The sequence below is a fragment of the Ranitomeya variabilis genome, chromosome 2, assembly GCF_051348905.1.
Source record: "Ranitomeya variabilis isolate aRanVar5 chromosome 2, aRanVar5.hap1, whole genome shotgun sequence".
Classification (NCBI taxonomy): domain Eukaryota; kingdom Metazoa; phylum Chordata; class Amphibia; order Anura; family Dendrobatidae; genus Ranitomeya; species Ranitomeya variabilis.
In genome coordinates, this window is record NC_135233.1 from 1072187951 (window position 1) to 1072208459 (window position 20509).

General features: G+C 41.4%; 1 protein-coding gene across 1 annotated transcript in view; it reads left to right on the plus strand.

The window, feature by feature from the left end:
* LOC143809011 (cytochrome P450 2C5-like) overlaps positions 1-20262 on the plus strand; it is a 34581-nt gene extending 14319 nt beyond the window's left edge. The window contains exons 4-7 of the mRNA XM_077292191.1: positions 4777-4918; positions 16271-16455; positions 18116-18257; positions 18370-20262. Coding sequence (XP_077148306.1) covers positions 4777-4918; positions 16271-16455; positions 18116-18257; positions 18370-18548 — 648 coding nt within the window. The 3' untranslated portion in view covers positions 18549-20262. The remainder of the gene's footprint in view (positions 1-4776; positions 4919-16270; positions 16456-18115; positions 18258-18369) is intronic.
* The last annotated feature ends 247 nt before the right edge of the window (positions 20263-20509 follow it).

The following is a 20509-nucleotide window of genomic DNA, read 5'->3' on the forward strand; positions in this document are numbered from 1 at the left end:
CAAGAGGTAGTCACCGGGAATGGTCTTCCAACAATCTTGAAGGAGTTCCCAGAGATGCTTAGCACTTGTTGGCCCTTTTGCCTTCACTATGCGGTCCAGCTCACCCCAAACCATCTCCATTGGGTTCAGATCTGGTGACTGTGGAGGCCTGGTGAAGAGAAATGCTGCCTATGACCCAAAGAACACCGTCCCCACTGTCAAGCATGGAGGTGGAGATGTTATGCTTTGGGGGTGTTTCTCTGCTGAGGGCACAGGACTACTTCACTGCATCAATGGGAGAATTGATGGAGCCATGTACCGTAAAATCCTGAAAGACAACCTCCTTCCCTCCACCCGGACATTAAAAATGGGTCGTGGCTAGGTCTTTCAGCAAGACAGTAACCCAAAACATGCAGCCAAGGCAACAAAGGAGTGGCTCAAAAGGAAGCACATTAAGGTCATGGAGTTGCCTAGCCAGTCTCTAGACCTTAAACCCATAGAAAACTTATGGAGGGAGTTGAAGCTCCAAGTTGTCATGTGACAGTCTCAAAATCTTAATGATTTAGAGATGATCTGCACTGAGGAGTGGACCAAAATTCCTCCTGACATGTGCGCGGACCTCATCATCAACTACAAAAAACGTCCGACTGCTGTGCTTGCCAACAAGGGTTTTGACAGCAAGTATTAAATCTTGTTTGCCAGTGGGATCAAATACTTATTTCTCAGGCTGTGTGCACACGTAGCAGATTTTTTGTGTTTTTTTCGTGTTTTTTTGCTATAAAACCGCCCAAAAAATGCTCACATTAAGCATCCTATTTAATAGAATGCAATCCGCATTTTTTGTGCTCATGCTGCGTTGTTTTCCTGAGCGGAATCGCATTCCAGAAAAAAACGCAGCATGTTCATTAAATTTGTGGAATCGCGGGGATTCCGCACACCTAGGAATGCATTGATCTGCTTACTTCCCGCATGGGGCTATGCCCACCATGCGGGAAGTAAGCAGATCATGTGCGGTTGGTACCCTGGGTGGAGGAGAGGAGACTTCTCATCCACGGACTGGGCACCATATAATTGTTAAAAATAAAAAGAATTAAAATAAAAAATCGTGATATACTCACCCTCTGATGGCCCCGGAGTCTTCCAGCCATTCAGCGGTGCACGCTGCCGCTTCTGTTCCCAGTGATGCTGTGTGTGAAGGACCTGCGATGACGTCGTGGTCACATGACCGCGATGACGTCGCGGTCACGTGACCGCGACGGCATCGAAGGTCCTGCACACAAAGCATCTATAGGAACGGAAGCCGCTGAGGAGATCGGCTGTCTGCGGAAGGTGAGAATAACCATTTTTTAAATTTTTTAATTATTTTTAACATTCTGTCTTTTACTATTGATGCTACATAGGCTGCATCAATAGTAAAAAGTTGGTCACACTTGTCAAACACTATGTTTGCGAAGTGTGACCAACCTGTCAATCAGTTTTCCAAGCGATGCTACATTATGCTTGCAAAACGCTAGTTTTTAGCGCGAATATGCATGACAATTCCGCATGCGATATACCCGCGGCAGGAGTTGCAGAATTGCCACAGAAATTTCCGCTGCAATTCTGCAACGTGTGCACTTAGCCTCACTGCAAGATGCAAATTAATTTATATAATTTATACAATGTGATTTTCTGGATATTATTTTTGATTTTCTATCTCTCAATAGTAAAAATAAATTACCCTTAAAATGATAGACTACTCATGTATTTGTCAGTGGGCAAACTTACAAAATCAGCATGGGATCAAATAATTATTTCCTTCTCTGTAGATGACACATAATAGTAGTTGGCAATGACCGTACAAAAAAGCCTCAACTGAGGAATAACTAATAAAGGGAATGTATAACGAAGCTTCTAAAGGGCTGTCGATAAAGATAAAACCTTCTGAAACTACAGAATGGATGACCAGCTATTGCATCTATGAGGGGGAGCCATAGTTTACTTGGTAATATAGCCTAAGTGGTTAGATAAGTTTGCTAAAGTTTTGTGCCCCACCGTAAGTGCAACATATACACACTTAGAGCCGATGTGAAGAAAGGGCACACTAGGCCTGAGTAACGGTAGTACTGCATACCCTCCTGCTTGCGTAGGATGGCACCCTAAGATGGCAGGAGATTTTTTCCCCCACTCGTGCATTGGCTGTCCCTAGACTCCTACCAAATACCCTATGATAAGACGTTCAGATGGAAATAGAGGACCAGTATAGGCTTATCTCTGCTGGTGTCAGTCTTTGGGGCCAGTAAACAGCACACAGTATGTAGTAATCCTTTAACTGTTCCTCGTAGGACATACTTTGCAGTCCGCTCACCATCCTGGTAGCTCTCCTCTGAACTTGCTCCAGTTTTTCAATGTATTTTTAAAATGTAATCCTCAGAACTGGACACAGTATTCCATATGAGGCCTGACCAAGGAGTAGAGGGGGATAGTTACTTCATGTGAGCTAGACTCTATGCTTCTCTTAATACATCCTGGAACTATTTGCTTTTTTGCTGCTGCATCACACTATTGGCTCATGTGCAGTCTGTGATCTATTAGTATACCAATTCTTTTTCACACATGCTGTTGCTTAGTTCTATTCCTCCCATTTCTTGCCTAGATGTAGAATCTTGCATTCCTCCCTATTAAATACCATTCTATTAGCCACTGCCCAAGAGTTATAATGTGCTTGATAAAAACATTGTATAATCTATAATAACAGTAAAACTTAGCACTCAGATGAATTTTCAGTGAATGGACATTCTTTTATTCAAGCAATCATAAAAGTTTAATGTTTTCAGTCTTACAGTCAGATCTTCACCAGAGCTGTGGGGATTGGACAGAAAAAAGGGGGATTATAAATAAAAAAGGGGATCAAAATTGTGATATGCATAATACAACGATTATCAAGATTTCAAACATTATGTACAATATTCTTTTTGTCTAAAGTTCTATTTTGAACTCTGTGTCCTCCAAATACATTTTATAAAGAATACATCAAACAACAGAATATTATATCAGGAAAATTAAGGTAACCTGTGTAATTATTGTACAACAATTTCAACATTGTAATAGAATTATTGATTATACAAACTGTGATGCTGGAAGACGAGTTATCAAAAGGATACAGGAGATACTCGACTATAATCTGGGAAGAGATTCCAGTTGTCGCCTCTAGGGGCGCTCATTTCATAACAGAAGGGAATAGGTGCTGGGTTGTGGATAATTATTTATTTCAGACTGTGAAACATGACATCCATATTGCGTGATAGGGTGAGTATTATGAAAGAGGTGTTACCTGAGAAAGTGAAAGTTAGGTAATGAAGGGAAAAAGGAAAGTGTATATGTGGTGATTGGTCGCCTACAAGAATTGTGAGGAGATGATCAGAGTAAGAACAGCTTTTAAGTGTATGTGAAGCATGGTGTGAGGGGGATTACCTGATTGCCACCAGTTTACTGGAATAGCTGCATACAGCCACGCTGGTATGTGCGACGTCTGTCGCTGTAGAATGGTGCTGTATGTAGCAGTAGCTGGTTCATGTAACACTAAACTGGAAATTCGGGCCCCACGTGACAACTCTGCGTCATTGGGTGACGTGATGCATGCTGTATATGACGTAGGGGAACAGGAGGAGTATGTCACCCGGAAGCTGTAACGTGGGGCTTGAACTACCGGATGACATCCTCCTCCCTCTCCCCTATGTCGATTCCACGCCCCCAGCATGCGTCATGTGACTCGGTGACGCAGCGCTATCCCGTGGGGCTTGAAATCTTGACAATCGTTATATAATGCATATCACAATTTCAATCCCCTTTTGTTTATTTGTAATCCCCATATTTTTTCTGTACAATCCCCACAGTCCTGACGAAGATCTGATTGTAAGGCTAAGTTCACACTGGGCATTTTTGAGTGCTTGGTAGGAAAGAAGCTGAAACACAGGTTTTGCTGCATTTTTGGTGGCATTTTTTATGTGGTTTTGGTGCGTTTTTTTATGCGTTTTTGTCATTCAATTCAATGGGTGAAAAAATGCTGAAAGAAGTGACATGCTCCATGTCCAAAAAAATCACGCAAGGTACAAAATACTGATGACATAAAAGACAATGTGTGTGCATGAGATTTCTGAAATCTCATTGGCTTTGCTGGTACTGTAAAAAGCAGCTGACAATTAGCATAAAAAAACAGCAAAAACGCCCAGTGTGGACTTAGCCTAAGGCCGAAAAAGTTTAACTGTTATGATTGCCTGAATAAAAGAATTTCCATTCACTGCAAATTCACCTGAGTGCCAAGTTCTACGGTTATTGTTATATACAGGCTGGACAACCTACTTGAGCACCGATCCCTACAAGGAAAATAGAAAAAATTGGAGTCCGGCTCCACACGACTGGATTTTCCTTTTCTTTTTATTTTTCAAAAGAAAATATAGTGCATACAAAAGAAAAATTTACATGGCCGACATGACCCAGTAGACGCGTTTCATCTGCACGAAGCAGTCTTACTCTTGACTGGGTTCACAAACTTGTCAATAATGTCTATAAAGTGACTTGAGAGAATTTGAAGCTAGATCCGTACAAGCAAACAATGCTCCACCTACTATAAAGTTATGTGAAGAAGTAAATCAGAAGAACTTTGAACCCAAAACTAAAAATATGAAATAGTTTGACATTCACTGTAGACAAGCAGAGTATATAGACAAGCAGAGAATGTAGACAGAGTATATAGAAAAAAATATATGTTTTTCTAATATTTGTCTATATAGATATTTTATATTTTGTGTTTTTCAGGAGAAACCAAATCCTGAGTTGTATTTCCACGATGAAAACTTAACAGCTGTTGTTTCAGATTTGTTCTCTGCTGGAATGGAGACGACCTCTACCACCATGAGATGGGCTCTTCTAATAATGATTAAATATCCTGAAATACAAGGTAAGGTGATATGACTATTGCTTGCTGTGAGGGTTGTATACAGTATATGTACAGCGTCTTAAAGTGAGTGATAGACTTTTAACACAATTTTATGCAGAGGTGTATAGGTCTAGGTTTACTGGCACCTGGGGCAAGAACTAATTTTTGGCACCCCCCCCCCCAGCACATATGGGATGTGCACACTTAGTCACGTGCCGATGAGCTGCTGTTCCTAATTCTGCAAAAAACAGAAGCAGGAAGAGAAGTTAGTTGTCACGTGAACGTAAGTATGAAAGTCACATGAGTGATGCGGCCATGAGATGACTGTTGGAACTTGCGGGGCTGGATCCTGACAGTGAGTATATTACACGATATTAGGATTGGCTACAAGGCTTCATTTTGTAATTAAAGGGTGCGTCCAGGTTGGAGATGAAAATCTCCAGTCTCTATAAGTGACTGCAGCTTCTGATTTCTCACAACCCATGCATTGCACACTTTTAGGGAGACCTTGCACAAGTTTGTGATTTTCATACTTCTGGTCACATTCAAACTAGACATGTCCGGCCTTGCTCAATCCATTTTCATTGAGTGAGGCCACACATGTCTAGTCAGTAAGTGACTGTATGTATGCAAATCGCCGGCACGAGAGAATCCTGACAGCGTGTAGTGCGCACTGTGAGAATTCAGAAGTCTGCAGTCACATAGAATGACTGCAGATTCATCAGAAACTTGGACAACACCTTTAATACTCCTAAAAAATAAAAATAAGAGAATTAGCATCACAAAAAAAATTTACATCCAGGTACCTGATAAATCATGTTGCCTCTGGAGTAGTTTGCTTTCTTTTCTTCATCTTGTCCAGACCCCATGATGAGTTTTCTCATTCACAGCCGTCTCTGCAGACTTCCATCTTCTCCGAGCTTCTACAGCACTTCCCCACACAACGCCCTTAAAGATAGCAGTGTCATTATAATGCTCCTGAATAAAAAATATCTGCCCTACACTGAGCCACTGAATAAATAATTGCCCCTCGCTATATTCCCTGCACAAAATATGACCCCACACTGTCCCTCTTATGATACATGCCCTCCACACTGACCTCCCCATTCCATACTGGGCCCCCTTTTCACACTGGGTTACCCCCTATAGAGCCCAGTCTCTATAATATGCTCCCTCACCACATTCCCCCTCCTTGGTATGCTGTGCCCTTACACTATCCCCCCATGCTACCCCAAACACTCCTCCATCTCTATTCTGTGCCCACTCACACTTTTCTCCCCACACTGTCTCCTCGCACTATTCCTCTAAATAGTCTCCTCACACATTTCCCCCTCCCTCCTCATACATTTACCCTCTCAAATTCCATACAGCCTCCTCAAACATCTCTCTGACTCCCCATACTGTGTCCTCACCCATCCCATCACCCTCGCTCCCCATACTGTGTTCCTATACATTTTCACCTTGCTCCTCACACTGTGTCCACATGCATACCCCCATTCCTCATACTGTGTTGGCACCCTTACATGCCCCTCATCTCACCCCTTCCTCCACATATTGTGTCTTCAAATTTCACCCGCTCCCCATATTGTGTCTGCACCTGTCCCTTCTTTGCTCTCCAAATTTATGCCCTCAAATCATCGCCACACTAAATCTCCTCCAGCCCCGTTACACTAAATACCCCATCACAATAAGTCCCCCCCAGGCCTGTTTCACTAAATGCTACCGTTACGCTAAATGCCCCATCACAGTAAATTTTCCCCATACCCATTACAGTAAGTCTCCCCCACACACAGTAAATACCCCAGGCAGTAAATACCTCCTCCACATGCAGTAAATACCCCCAGAACAGTAAATACATACCCCATGGCAGTAAATATACATACAGCAATACCCCCACACAGTAAAATCCCACACAAACAGTAAATACCCCCCACAAACACACACACACAGTAATCCCCCCACACAGTTAATACACACACAGTAATACCCCCCACAGTAAATACACACACAGTAATACCCCAAACATACAGTAAATAGACTCACACAGTAATACTCCCACACAATAAATACACACAGTGATACCCCCTCCACACATTAATACCCCAACACACAGTAAGTACACAGTAATACAACCCACACACAATAATACCCCACCACACAATAATGCCCCCTCACACAGTAAACACTCACAGTAATACCCCTCCCACACAGTAAATATACACACAATAAATACACCTACAGACACACACAGTAAATATAGACATGCAGTGATTACACACACAGTAATCCCCCCACACATAGTAAATCCCCCCACACAGTATATACACACACAGTAAATACACACCCAGTAAATACACACCCAGTAAATACACACACACACAGTAAATGCACAAATTAATACTCCCCACACAGTAATACTCCTCCCACACAGTAAATGTACACACACAGTAAATACCCCTACATACAGTAAATACAGACACGCAGTATTTATACACACACTAATTCCCCACACACAGTAAATCCCCCCACACATATTAACCCCTTCACCCCAAAGCCTGTTTCCACCTAAGTGACACGGCCAATTTTTACAATTCTGACCACTGTCACTTTATGAGGTCATAACTCTGAAACGCTTCAACGGATCCTGGTGATTCTGAGACTGTTTTCTCGTGACATATTGTACTTTATGATAGTGGTAAAACTTCTTCGATATGACTTGCATTTATTTGTGAAAAAAACAGAAATTTGTAGAAAATTATGAAAATTTCGCAATTTTCAAATTTTTAGTTTTTATGCCCTTAAATTAGAGAGTTATATCACATAATATAGTTAATAAACAACATTTCCCACATGTCTGCTTTACATCAGCACAATTTTGGAAACATAATTTTTTTTTGTTAGGGAGTTATAAGGGTTAAAAGTTGACCAGCGATTTCTCATTTTTGCAACAAAATTTGCAAAACCATTTTTTTTACGGACCACCTCACACTTGAAGTGACTTTGAGGGGTCTATATGACAGAAAATGTCCAAAAGTGACACCATTCTAAAAACTGCACCCCTCAAGGTACTCTAAACCACATTCAAAAAGTTTATTAACCCTTCAGATGCTTCACAGGAATTTTTGGAATGTTTAAAAAAAATTGAACATTTAACTTTTTTTTCACAAAATTTTTACATCAGATCCAATTTGTTTTATTTTACCAAGGGTAACAGGAGAAATTGGACCAAAAAAGTTGTTGTACAATTTGTCCTGAGTATGCCGATACCCCACATGTTGGGGTAAACCATTGATTGGGCACATGGCAGAGCTCGGAAGGGAAGGAGCGCCATTTGACTTTTCAATGCAAAATTGGCTGGAATTGAGATCGGAACCCATGTCGTGTTTGGAGAGCCCCTGACGTGCCTAAACAGTGGAAACCCCCACAAGTGACACCATTTTGGAAAGTAGACCCTCTAAGGAACTAATCTAGATGTGTGGTGAGCACTTTGAACCTCCAAGTGCTTCACAGAAGTTTATAATGTAGAGCCGTAAAAAAAAATTAATATTAATTTTCACAAAAAATGATATTTTTGCCCCAAATTTTTTATTTTCCCAAGGGTAGCAGGATAAATTGGACCCCAAAAGTTGTTGTGCAATTTGTCCTGAGTACGCTGATACTTCATATATGGGGATAAACCACTGTTTGGGCGCATGGCAGAGCTCGGAAGGGAAGGAGCGCCATTTGACTTTTCAATGCAAAATTGGCTGGAATTGAGATCGGAACCCATGTCGTGTTTGGAGAGCCCCTGACGTGCCTAAACAGTGGAAACCCCCACAAGTGACACCATTTTGGAAAGTAGACCCTCTAAGGAACTAATCTAGATGTGTGGTGAGCACTTTGAACCTCCAAGTGCTTCACAGAAGTTTATAATGTAGAGCCGTAAAAAAAAATTAATATTAATTTTCACAAAAAATGATATTTTTGCCCCAAATTTTTTATTTTCCCAAGGGTAGCAGGATAAATTGGACCCCAAAAGTTGTTGTGCAATTTGTCCTGAGTACGCTGATACTTCATATATGGGGATAAACCACTGTTTGGGCGCATGGCAGAGCTCGGAAGGGAAGGAGCGCCATTTGACTTTTCAATGCAAAATTGGCTGGAATTGAGATCGGAACCCATGTCGTGTTTGGAGAGCCCCTGACGTGCCTAAACAGTGGAAACCCCCACAAGTGACACCATTTTGGAAAGTAGACCCTCTAAGGAACTAATCTAGATGTGTGGTGAGCACTTTGAACCTCCAAGTGCTTCACAGAAGTTTATAATGTAGAGCCGTAAAAAAAAATTAATATTAATTTTCACAAAAAATGATATTTTTGCCCCAAATTTTTTATTTTCCCAAGGGTAGCAGGATAAATTGGACCCCAAAAGTTGTTGTGCAATTTGTCCTGAGTACGCTGATACTTCATATATGGGGATAAACCACTGTTTGGGCGCATGGCAGAGCTCGGAAGGGAAGGAGCGCCATTTGACTTTTCAATGCAAAATTGGCTGGAATTGAGATCGGAACCCATGTCGTGTTTGGAGAGCCCCTGACGTGCCTAAACAGTGGAAACCCCCACAAGTGACACCATTTTGGAAAGTAGACCCTCTAAGGAACTAATCTAGATGTGTGGTGAGCACTTTGAACCTCCAAGTGCTTCACAGAAGTTTATAATGTAGAGCCGTAAAAAAAAATTAATATTAATTTTCACAAAAAATGATATTTTTGCCCCAAATTTTTTATTTTCCCAAGGGTAGCAGGATAAATTGGACCCCAAAAGTTGTTGTGCAATTTGTCCTGAGTACGCTGATACTTCATATATGGGGATAAACCACTGTTTGGGCGCATGGCAGAGCTCGGAAGGGAAGGAGCGCCATTTGACTTTTCAATGCAAAATTGGCTGGAATTGAGATCGGAACCCATGTCGTGTTTGGAGAGCCCCTGACGTGCCTAAACAGTGGAAACCCCCACAAGTGACACCATTTTGGAAAGTAGACCCTCTAAGGAACTAATCTAGATGTGTGGTGAGCACTTTGAACCTCCAAGTGCTTCACAGAAGTTTATAATGTAGAGCCGTAAAAAAAAATTAATATTAATTTTCACAAAAAATGATATTTTTGCCCCAAATTTTTTATTTTCCCAAGGGTAGCAGGATAAATTGGACCCCAAAAGTTGTTGTGCAATTTGTCCTGAGTACGCTGATACTTCATATATGGGGATAAACCACTGTTTGGGTGCATGGCAGAGCTCGGAAGGGAAGGAGCGCCATTTGACTTTTCAATGCAAAATTGGCTGGAATTGAGATCGGAACCCATGTCGTGTTTGGAGAGCCCCTGACGTGCCTAAACAGTGGAAACCCCCACAAGTGACACCATTTTGGAAAGAAGACCCCTTAAGGAACTTATTTAGATGTGTGGTGAGCACTTTTAACCCCCAGTTGTTTCACTAAAGTTTAGAATGTAGCGCTGTGAAAATCAAAAAATCATTTTTACTTTCCACAAAATGATGTTTTAGCCCGCAATTTTTTTCCCCCAAGGGTAACGGGAGAAATTGGACCACAAAAGTTATTGTCCAATTTGTCCTGAGTACGCTGATACCCCATACATTGGTGGGAACCACTGTTTGGGCGCACGGCAGAGCTCGGAAGGGAAGGAGCGCCGTTTGAAATGCAGACTTAGATGGATTGGTCTGCAGGTGTCATGTTGCATTTGCAGAGCCCCTGATGTACCTAAACAGTAGAAACCCCCCACAAGTGACCCCATATTGGAAACTAGACCCCCCACGGAACTTATCTAGATGTGTTGTGAGAACTTTGAACCCCCAAGTGCTTCACTACAGTTTATAATGCAGAGCCGCGAAAATAAAAAATATATTTTTTTCCACGAAAATTATATTTTAGCCCCCATGTTTTTATTTTCCCAAGGGTAAGGCTGGTTTCACACTTGCGTTTTTTTAAAAAACGCATGTGTGAAAAAACGCATGTAATCGTGGTAAAACGCATGCGTTTTTTTAGACGCATGCGTTTTTATAGAAAAACACAAGAAAACAAGAAAAAACAAAAAAACCCTAACCCTACCCCTAACCCTACCCCTAACCTGAAATACGTGGCACTGAAATACGTGGCACTGAAATACGTTTATATACGTATATACGTATATAAGTACCACGATATTTCAGTGGCCACGTATATAAGTGCCACGTATATAAGTGCCACGTATATAAGTGCCACGTATATAAGTGCCACGTATATAAGTGCCACGTATATAAGTGCCACGTATTTCATGTACATGCCACGATATTTAAGTGCCACGTATTTAAGTGCCACGTATTTAAGTGCCACGTATTTAAGTGCCACGTATTTAAGTGCCACGTATTTAAGTGCCACGTATTTAAGTGCCACGTATTTAAGTGCCACGTATTTAAGTGCCACGTATTTCACGTAAATGCCACGATATTTCAGTGCCACGTATTTCACTGAAATACCGTGGCACTTAAATACGTGGCACTGAAATATCGTGGCACTGAAATATCGTGGCACTGAAATACGTGGCACTGAAATACGTGGCACTGAAATACATGGCACTATGACTGTCATAAAATGTTCATTAAACGGTTAGGGATGAGTTTAGGGGTAGGGTTAGGGTTAGGGTTTGGATCCCTTTATCACCTTGATGGTGGTGGGTGACTTCTCAGTGTGTGTTCTGTTTTTTTTCTATAAAAACGCATGCGTTTTTAACGCAAACAAACGCGTTGAGATCGGACGCCATGTCGCGTTTGGAGAGCCCCTGATGTGCCTAAACAGTGAAAACTCCCCAATTCTAACTGAAACCCTAACCCCAACCCTAACCCTAGTCCTAACCCTAGCGCTACTTTCACACTAGCGTTTTTTTGCATACGTCGCAATGCGTCATTTTGGCGAAAAAACGCATCCTGCAAAGTCATCTGCAGGATGCGTTTTTTCCCCATAGACTAACATTAGCGACGTATTGACACACGTCGCAAGCGTCGTGCGACGGTTGCGTCGTGTTGTGGCGGACCGCCGGCAGCAAAAAACGTTACATGTAACTTTTTTTGTGCTGACGGTCCACCATTTCCGACCGCGCATGCGCGGCTGGAACTCCGCCCCCACCTCCCTGCACCTCACAATGGGGCAGCGGATGCGTGGAAAAACAGCATCCGCTGCCCCCGTTGTGCGGCGCTTGCACAGTATGCGTCGGTATGTCGGGCCGACGCAGCGCGACGGCCCCGTACCGACGCTAGTGTGAAAGTAGCCTAACGGGAAAATGGAAATAAATATATTTTTTAAAATTTTATTATTTTTCCTAACTAAGGGGGTGATGAAGGTGGATTTGATTTACTTTTATAGCGTTTTTTGGGCGGATTTTTATGGTTGGCAGCCATCACACACTAAAAGACGCTTTTTATTGCAAACAATAGTTTTTGCATCACCACATTTTGAGAGCTATAATTTTTCCATATTTTGGTCCACAGAGTCATGTGAGATCTTGTTTTTTGCGGGACGAGTTGACGTTTTTGCTGGTACCATTTTCGGGTACATGACATTTTTTGATCGCTTTTTATTCCGATTTTTGGGAGGCGGAATGAACAAAAACCAGCAATTCCTGAAATTCTTTTAGGGGGTGCGTTTATACCGTTCCGCGTTTGGTAAAAAGGATAAAGCAGTTTTATTCTTCGGGTCAGTACGATTACAGCGATAACTCATTTATATAAATTTTTTATGTTTTGGCGCTTTTACACAATAAAAACTATTTTATATAAAAAATAATTGTTTTTGCATCGCTTTATTCTGAGAGCTATAACTTTTTTATTTTTCTGCTGATGATGCTGTATGGCGGCTTCTTTTTGGGGGACAAGATGACATTTTCAGCGGTACCATGGTTATTTATATCCGTCTTTTTGATCGCGTGTTATTCCACTTTTTGTTTGGCGGTATGAGAATAAAGCGTTGTTTTTTGCCTCGTTTTTTTTTTTTTTTTTTTACGGTGTTCACTGAAGGGGTTAACTAGTGATATAGTTTTATAGGTGGGGTTGTTACGGACGCGGCGATACTAAATATGTGTACTTTTATTGTGTGGTGTTTTTTTTATTTAGATAAAGAAATGTATTTATGGGAATATATTTATTTTGTTTTTCTTTATTTAGGAATTTTTTTTTTTTTTTTTTTTACACATGTGGAAAAATTTTTTTTTTACTTTTTTACTTTGTCCCAGGAGGGGACATCACAGATCGGTGATCAGACCGTGTGCATAGCACTCGGTCTGATCACCGATGTGACAGGCACGTTCCACAGGCTTGCCGGCGCCTGCTATGAGGATTCTCAGCAGACGCCGGCAAGCAGGGTCATCTTATGACCCGGAAGGAGTCCCGCGGCCATCTTGGATCCAGGGACTCCTTCCAGGTCACCGGAGCAGCACGATCTCATCACTTTGCTCTGGTGGGAGAGCGCAGGGAGCCCCCATCCCTGCGCGATCCCCCTCTATGCCGCTGTCACTATTGACAGCGGCATCAGAGGGGTTAAATGCCCGCGATCGGCGATAGCGCCGATCGTGGGCATTGCTGCAGGGTGTCAGCTGTCATATACAGCTGACACCCGCACCCGATCACCGCGGCGCTCAGCGTGAGACCGCGGTGATCGGGGCGCCGTACTAGTACTGCGGCTGGCACTAATGCAGTGCCGGCAGCGCCGTACTAGTACGGCGCATGGCACGAAGGGGTTAAATACACACATAGTAAATACACAGACACACAGTAATACCCCCACACAGTAAATACACACACAATAAATACACACAGACAACAAATACCACCCCCCTACACACAGTAATCACCCCCCCATCCAGGCAGTAAATACCCCCCAATCTTTGGCGACTCAGCTCCACTACCGTGGAGCACTTACCACCAATCTATCTGGGCGCCAGCGAGTAACATCAGCAGCATGATCACATGACATGATCACACTGCTGGTGTCGCTCTGACCCGGCGGTCTGAACTTCAATTGTACTCGCGTCTGAATGCCATGGGTACAATTGATTACTGGGAGCTGGCGCGCTGCAGGTTCTCTGTGCCAGTTGTCAGCTTGACAGCTGGCTCAGAGAACTCTGACTCCTAGTCTGGGAGGTGGCAGAATGCAGCCTCTGCAGAGATGCTTCAGACTGCCAGGTAGATTAGCTACAGTGCCATGGGTTGTAAACTTCCATGGGCAAAGAGACATCAAGATCTCTGTAGAAGGACTTGTAACCTTGAAATTGTTGACATTGTTCAACAATTTGGGTTCTCAAGTCCTCAAACAGTCTCTTATCTTTCTCTTCTCCATACTTACAGTAGTGTGGCACAACCCCAGACAAGAATGAGTCAACTTCTCCCCTTTTTCTCTAGTTTCAGGTGTCATTTTCATATTGCCCACACCTATTACTTGCCACAAGTAATTTTGAATGAGCATCACAACAAAGTCGCTTACCCATATTTGTGGAAAGGTTCTAACAATTTTGTCCAGCCCATTTTTTGAGTTTTTTGTGAAAATATGTCCAATTTTCCTTTACTTGTTTACCACATTTGTGGAAAGGTGCCAACACTTTTATCCAGCACATTTTTGGAGTGTGTGAAAATAAGTCAATTTTTTCCCTGTTTCCCTGTTTTTTTTTTTATTGTTCCAATGCACACAAAGTGTCATGCAGCTGCTGTGCAGTATAGTGCAACCTCCACAGGGGGAGCTGGTGAGGGAAGTGAGGCTGCACACACAGCGTAGCACCACAGAGCAGCAGCACAGGCTTTTCCTCTGATCTGTGGAGTTACTTGTCACACACTGGTAACTCCCCCTCATGTAAAATATTCTCTGGATGCAGTGTTATCTTCCAGGCAGTGTCCTTCCCATAGCCTGGAAGAGCACATGTACATAAAGTGATAGAAGATATTTTTTCAACAGCAAGGCATCTGATATAAGACAAACAGGGATTATTTTTTTCAGCAGTCTGTAATCCGTATGCCCATATTAAGTTTAGATAGGTCAAATCTGATCATATAGGTTCCACAGACCGTATCAGAGGTTAAAGTACATATAAATTTAATTATTTACATGTGATGTCCTTTTTGTATCAAAGTTTTGTTTTTCCAATCTAGAGCTCAAAATCCCTTGTATAACAAGAACCGTAGAGTTAATTAATAAGAGTTTGGGTGCCTACATGAATACAGTTAGCAGAGAACCGGTATTCTACCTGTTCTCTGAGACTGGACTGCTGTCTGGCACAGAAAATGGCTGTAACCTGGCTGAATCCCGTTTGCAGCTATCTAAGACATAGCCCAGACTGCCGCCTGAGGCGAGATGCTCACATTGTGTCATTGCAGAAGTGGGGCTCCTTCCCTGTCCCTAATACCAGGGGCTTCTTCCCTGTCCATAACGCTATCAGCGCTCTAGATCGCCCTGTTTCCCAGATTACTTCTGATGGTGAAGATGTTGGGGCAACGTACCTTGCCTTAGCTCCTGATTCTGCCCTCAGTCTGTACCCTTTCCCCACCCAGGGAAGAGGGGAGTAGTAGTGTACCGTAATGCATCAGTCAGACTAACAAGGTAATACGAACAGGGCTAATCGAAAATACCAATAATACAAATATACACACATAAACAACAGATGTAAACACCGGGGAGTGGATGATGGGATTAAGCCAAAGTAGGAGAAGAAAGGGAATTATCACACACTCAAAACCTAGCAACAGTCACAGATAAATCCACCAAATGCCTTCTTCAATAACAACCACCAACAACCTCCAGTCATTCAGCTTAAGCTAGATCTGACAATGAGTGCTAGCTAGGATCAAGATTATATAGGAGAAGGGAGTCGCTAACAGTGCACAGCTGAATGCCTTAACACAGGAAAACATCCAGGAGCTCTCAACTGAGCAGATTGACCCCTGAACAGATAAAATAAATTTACAGCCTTCAATATGAAGGAGAAGTGCTTTTAATCAGTGCAAGAATAAGAGAAATCAGACACTGCGGTATTCTGTTTCCTCTCTGTTGTGGTAAACCTGTGACACTACTAATTCACCAGAATTAAAAATTTAGAAATACCAAATGTTTGTTTTTAGCTAAGACTTGAAGACATTAAAGAAGCCGTCACTCCTAATAAAACGTTTTAACAATGGGTCTATAGTGGTACTAAAGTAAAATAAAAAAAACATACTAACCTACAAAACTCTCTACAGTCCTCCTTACTACTGCCGGAGTTAGCTGCTCTCCTGGTTTCCTGTAGCATTAGCAGCACAATCGGCCTATTGTTTGTTTGTTTTTTAGCACTGGACAATCTATTTAAGAGCAATTCTTATTTTTGTAACAGAAAAAGTTCAAAGTGAAATTGAAAAGGTTATTGGTTCAGGTGAGCCTCAGATGGTGCATCGCAAACACATGCCATACACAGACGCTGTAATCCACGAGGTTCAGAGATTCGCTAATATCGTACCAACCAATCTGCCACATCAGACGACTAAAGATATTACTCTTAAGGGCTTCTTCCTACCGAAAGTAAGTGTCTCAATTTAAGTTTCTCTGTGGCTCAAATATTGAAATGTTTCGATAAATTAGGTATGCCGTGCAGGTATATTTTGAATTAGCTGAGAGAATTTGAAGTACAAAAAATGGAAGAAAATACAAAACTCCGCCACAATGCATTGCTGAAAATGGTAGTCCAATAGTGATTTTTTTTCTGCTTACAAGCTTGGATGATAATAAAATAATAAATACATACATACATACATGCATTTCAAAGCCCCTGATGATCCAGAGCAGGCTGCTCTGGAGGTCTGCATTGATTCTGAATGGGGTGTCTGCTCTGTTCAGAAATTAAAGGATCACCAGCACTGTAACTGTCACTGGTGGCAGAGGTCAGGTGATTAGAAGAGCAAATCTTTTGTTGTTGATGCGCTCTTCTAATTACTAGACTGCTGCAGTCAATCACATGCTGCAGCAGTCAACAAAGTCTTTATCTTATAGGACCACTATTAATTAGTTGTATCCAGTGGGGAAACTTGTTGGTAAGTGTTCAGTTAACCTACAGCGCAACCAAAGGGGATATGAAACATTTCCTATTGTCTATTTAAATTGGTAAGATATCTGTGTAGTGTAGGACAGGAAAGGTCTGCTACAGGGAGATATGCTTTTCATCATCACTTTCTAGTATAACCTTTAAATTCAAGATTGAGTTATTCTAAACTTTTTCCTAAGCGCCTTTAAAAATATATATGGACACAATAATCGCACAACAGTACTTCCGACCCATCCTTGTCTCTTTTGTGTGTTTATCCTGTAAGTCAAAGGCTGACATCAGAAAAAGCCTTTAAACATGAGAAGGGTAATCAGCCAAACCTATGGATAGCACAAGTTTTTATAGTTCTATAGGGCAGAATAGTGGTGCTCTAAATCAGAGCTTCCATCAGGGTGGCAGAGGTGGTACCACTGTCAGAGGCCCAAGCAATCTAATGGCTGAAACTTACCTGTGGTCTGCCACCTACTCACCACCAACCAGCTGCAACATAACTAAAGAGACTTGGGTAAACATGATTTCTAAGATGTGTAAATAAATACTTCTTAATTAGCATTTTGTCTGCTCTCACGTGGACCTACTAAATTTGTAGCTTTGGACTGATAGACTTCTTTAAGAAGATATTAAAGGTGTTTTCCACTACTTGGACAACCTCTTCTCAATCTCTAGGTTATTCTCCAGTAAAATAATAACGCTTATACTCAACTCTGGTGACTTTTGCCTACTGAGTGGTCCGTGCAAAATCGAAGGGAGACATGTACAATATTGATTCAAGTGTTGGATCAAACTCGACAATTAAAGTCTAGGGGTAAATTGGACAGCACTTGTATGTCATCTGTATGCTGTCCATTTTTACTGATTGATAGATAGGACAAGGTGGGTAAACTGTATTTTTTCTCATCTGTGAAAATCAGTGTTTTTCTCGCACATCAAAGAAACTGATGTCTGAATGATGCGTAACAACCTTCCTTATTCACACACCAAAAGTTCAGAAAAGGGTTCAAGATGGCGGTGATGACTATTAATATTAGCCCTCACAATGTGCCCATACAGCGCCCAGATATTATTAATGGGAGTTTTGTGTAAAAGCTCCTTATTTTTTGGTGAAATTCAGAAAGGAAACTCATTCATGAATCTTTTCAGGGTTCTTACATTATTCCATCACTGACATCTGTCCTGCGAGACGATAAGTACTTCAAGAAACCTGATGAATTTTACCCTCAACATTTTCTGGATGCTGATGGAAATTTCGTCAAAAACGAGGCCTTTTTACCATTTTCTGCTGGTAAGTATCCTCAGAGATAAATTTAGTGAACACCTCAACCGCTTCAAAATTTTGGATTCTTATTTTATGATTAACTAAAATTATTACATCATCTGTCTGCTCCTTTATGCAGGAAAGAGAAGCTGTGCTGGAGAGAATATGGGTAAAATGGAGCTTTTCCTCTTCTTTACAAAGCTGTTACAGAACTTCACATTCACAGCTCCTCCGATGACAAAGCTGGATCTCACTGCTGCCATTGGCTTCACCCTACGCCCACAGGAACATGAAATCTGTGCAGTTCCTCGCTACTAATTGACTTCTTTGAAATGTTTACTTCCTTGTGATTGCCACATGTACCTTTCCATTAAGCTGCTGCAAAATGCTTGAAAAGTCACAATATTTTTACGCAAAGTGGACTTTTTTCACTGGAGTTTTGAATATCTTCCCGAAGATGGGCAGAACTGGGGCAAGGCGGGGTGAAGCTGGAGTAAGATTGGTGGTGAAGTGAAAAGAGGCTCATGCATCTCTTAATTAATTAGGTACCTCTGACTCTAGCATGAACCCTCATCAAGACCAATGTCAGTGTTGATGAGTCGGGGCCTTGGGGTCTAGTTTGGGGGTACATATATTTTAGGGTGGCTTTGGTTGAATGATTGTATCCCTGCTGGTCTAGGGTATCTTAGTAATTCATACGTTATTAACAGTGATGAGCAAATCGATTTTAGGTGCATCAAAGATTCAGCAAAGTGTTTATTTATTTGCCATTTGCCTTCAACGAATCCACCAACCAACAGCCACAAATTTTGCTGAACATGCTCTTGAAGACCCCAGGGCATTCATTTTGCATTGAATAAATTTGAGTTAGTCTGCCAAATTCTTTGTTATATTTGGTTTCCAAGTGTATAAATATAGTGAGTGCAGAGGATTTAATTACATCCTGCCCTGGACACCGATGGGCCCAAACTATCCTTGTGCCTTATATCAGAAGACCAATACTGTTGAATGGGGAGCCCACTACTCAGTCAACTCTTTCTCAATCCCCCAAAAAAGAGAAGATTTCCATTGTACTCACATTTTTGGAAACACCTGTCTTTATTTTCCGGAATGCCGTTCCAATGCTGCTGACCGACAAGAAATATCCAATGCAAAAAAGAGGTGGACAGGCACATCCAACAATAAAAAATCTTCAACCTTTATTCCAAATATATATATTTAAAAATCCATACAAGGATGATGTGGAATATGAACTGCTGAGCAACAGTACCCTGTTTTACAAATGTTTGAAACAATGGAATGGAATGAGGCATATCATTTCATATCCTGTGATATCATTAATCTGTACTCACGTATCCCTCATGATTTGTCCATTCAATTTATTTCAGACCATCTTGATCTATACAGTTCATATGATTCTGAGCTTAAGGAATTTATTGAGATGGCTACTGATTTTTTGTTGAAGCATCATTTTTTCATGTTCAACCATGATTTTTTTCTTCCAGGTAAAGAGATTACCAGTGGGGTCATGCTTCTTCCCCTCATCATTTTTGTTGCCTTGTTGGAAGAACAATGCATTTTTTCTGACCACAATCCGTTTTTTTCACATTTGGTCTAGTATGGTCGATATGTGGACGATATCCTCATCATCTGGTTGGGGGAAACCAAGGACTTTATTCATTATATCAATTCTAATGCTTTAAATCTCCGATTCACTTTATTTAACCCATGCACCAGTGCTAAATTTATGGATAATTCCCTGCGTGGGAATACTGTATATAAAAATATTGTAAACTAATCAGTGGTAATACTACATTACCAGCTGATACTTGTCATCCATTTCACACCATTGTTTCTTATTGGGAATTCATTGGAGCCAAAAGACTGTGTTCAGATGACGCTGATTTTTCCAGAGAATCTAATAATATTTAGTCTAAGCTAAAACAAAGGGGATATACAGATGATATTATAGATACAGCATATTGGAAAGTTTCAGGAATGGAAAGAAAAGAAATGTTAATCAATAAATCGGAAAAAAGGAGGAAAAATTGAAAATAAAAATAAAAGCAAACCTTCTCAAAATAACATTCAGAGCATCACATTCAGTACTTCGTACAGTCTACAGTATGGTAAAACAACAAAAGATCATTATGAAGTACATTCCTGTATTACATCAGGGTGAAACTCTCCATGAAATCCTAAACAAGAGATACAGATGTGTGGCCAAGAGGGGCAAACTGATAAGAAAACACTTTCCCCATGCCTATATAAAAAACACA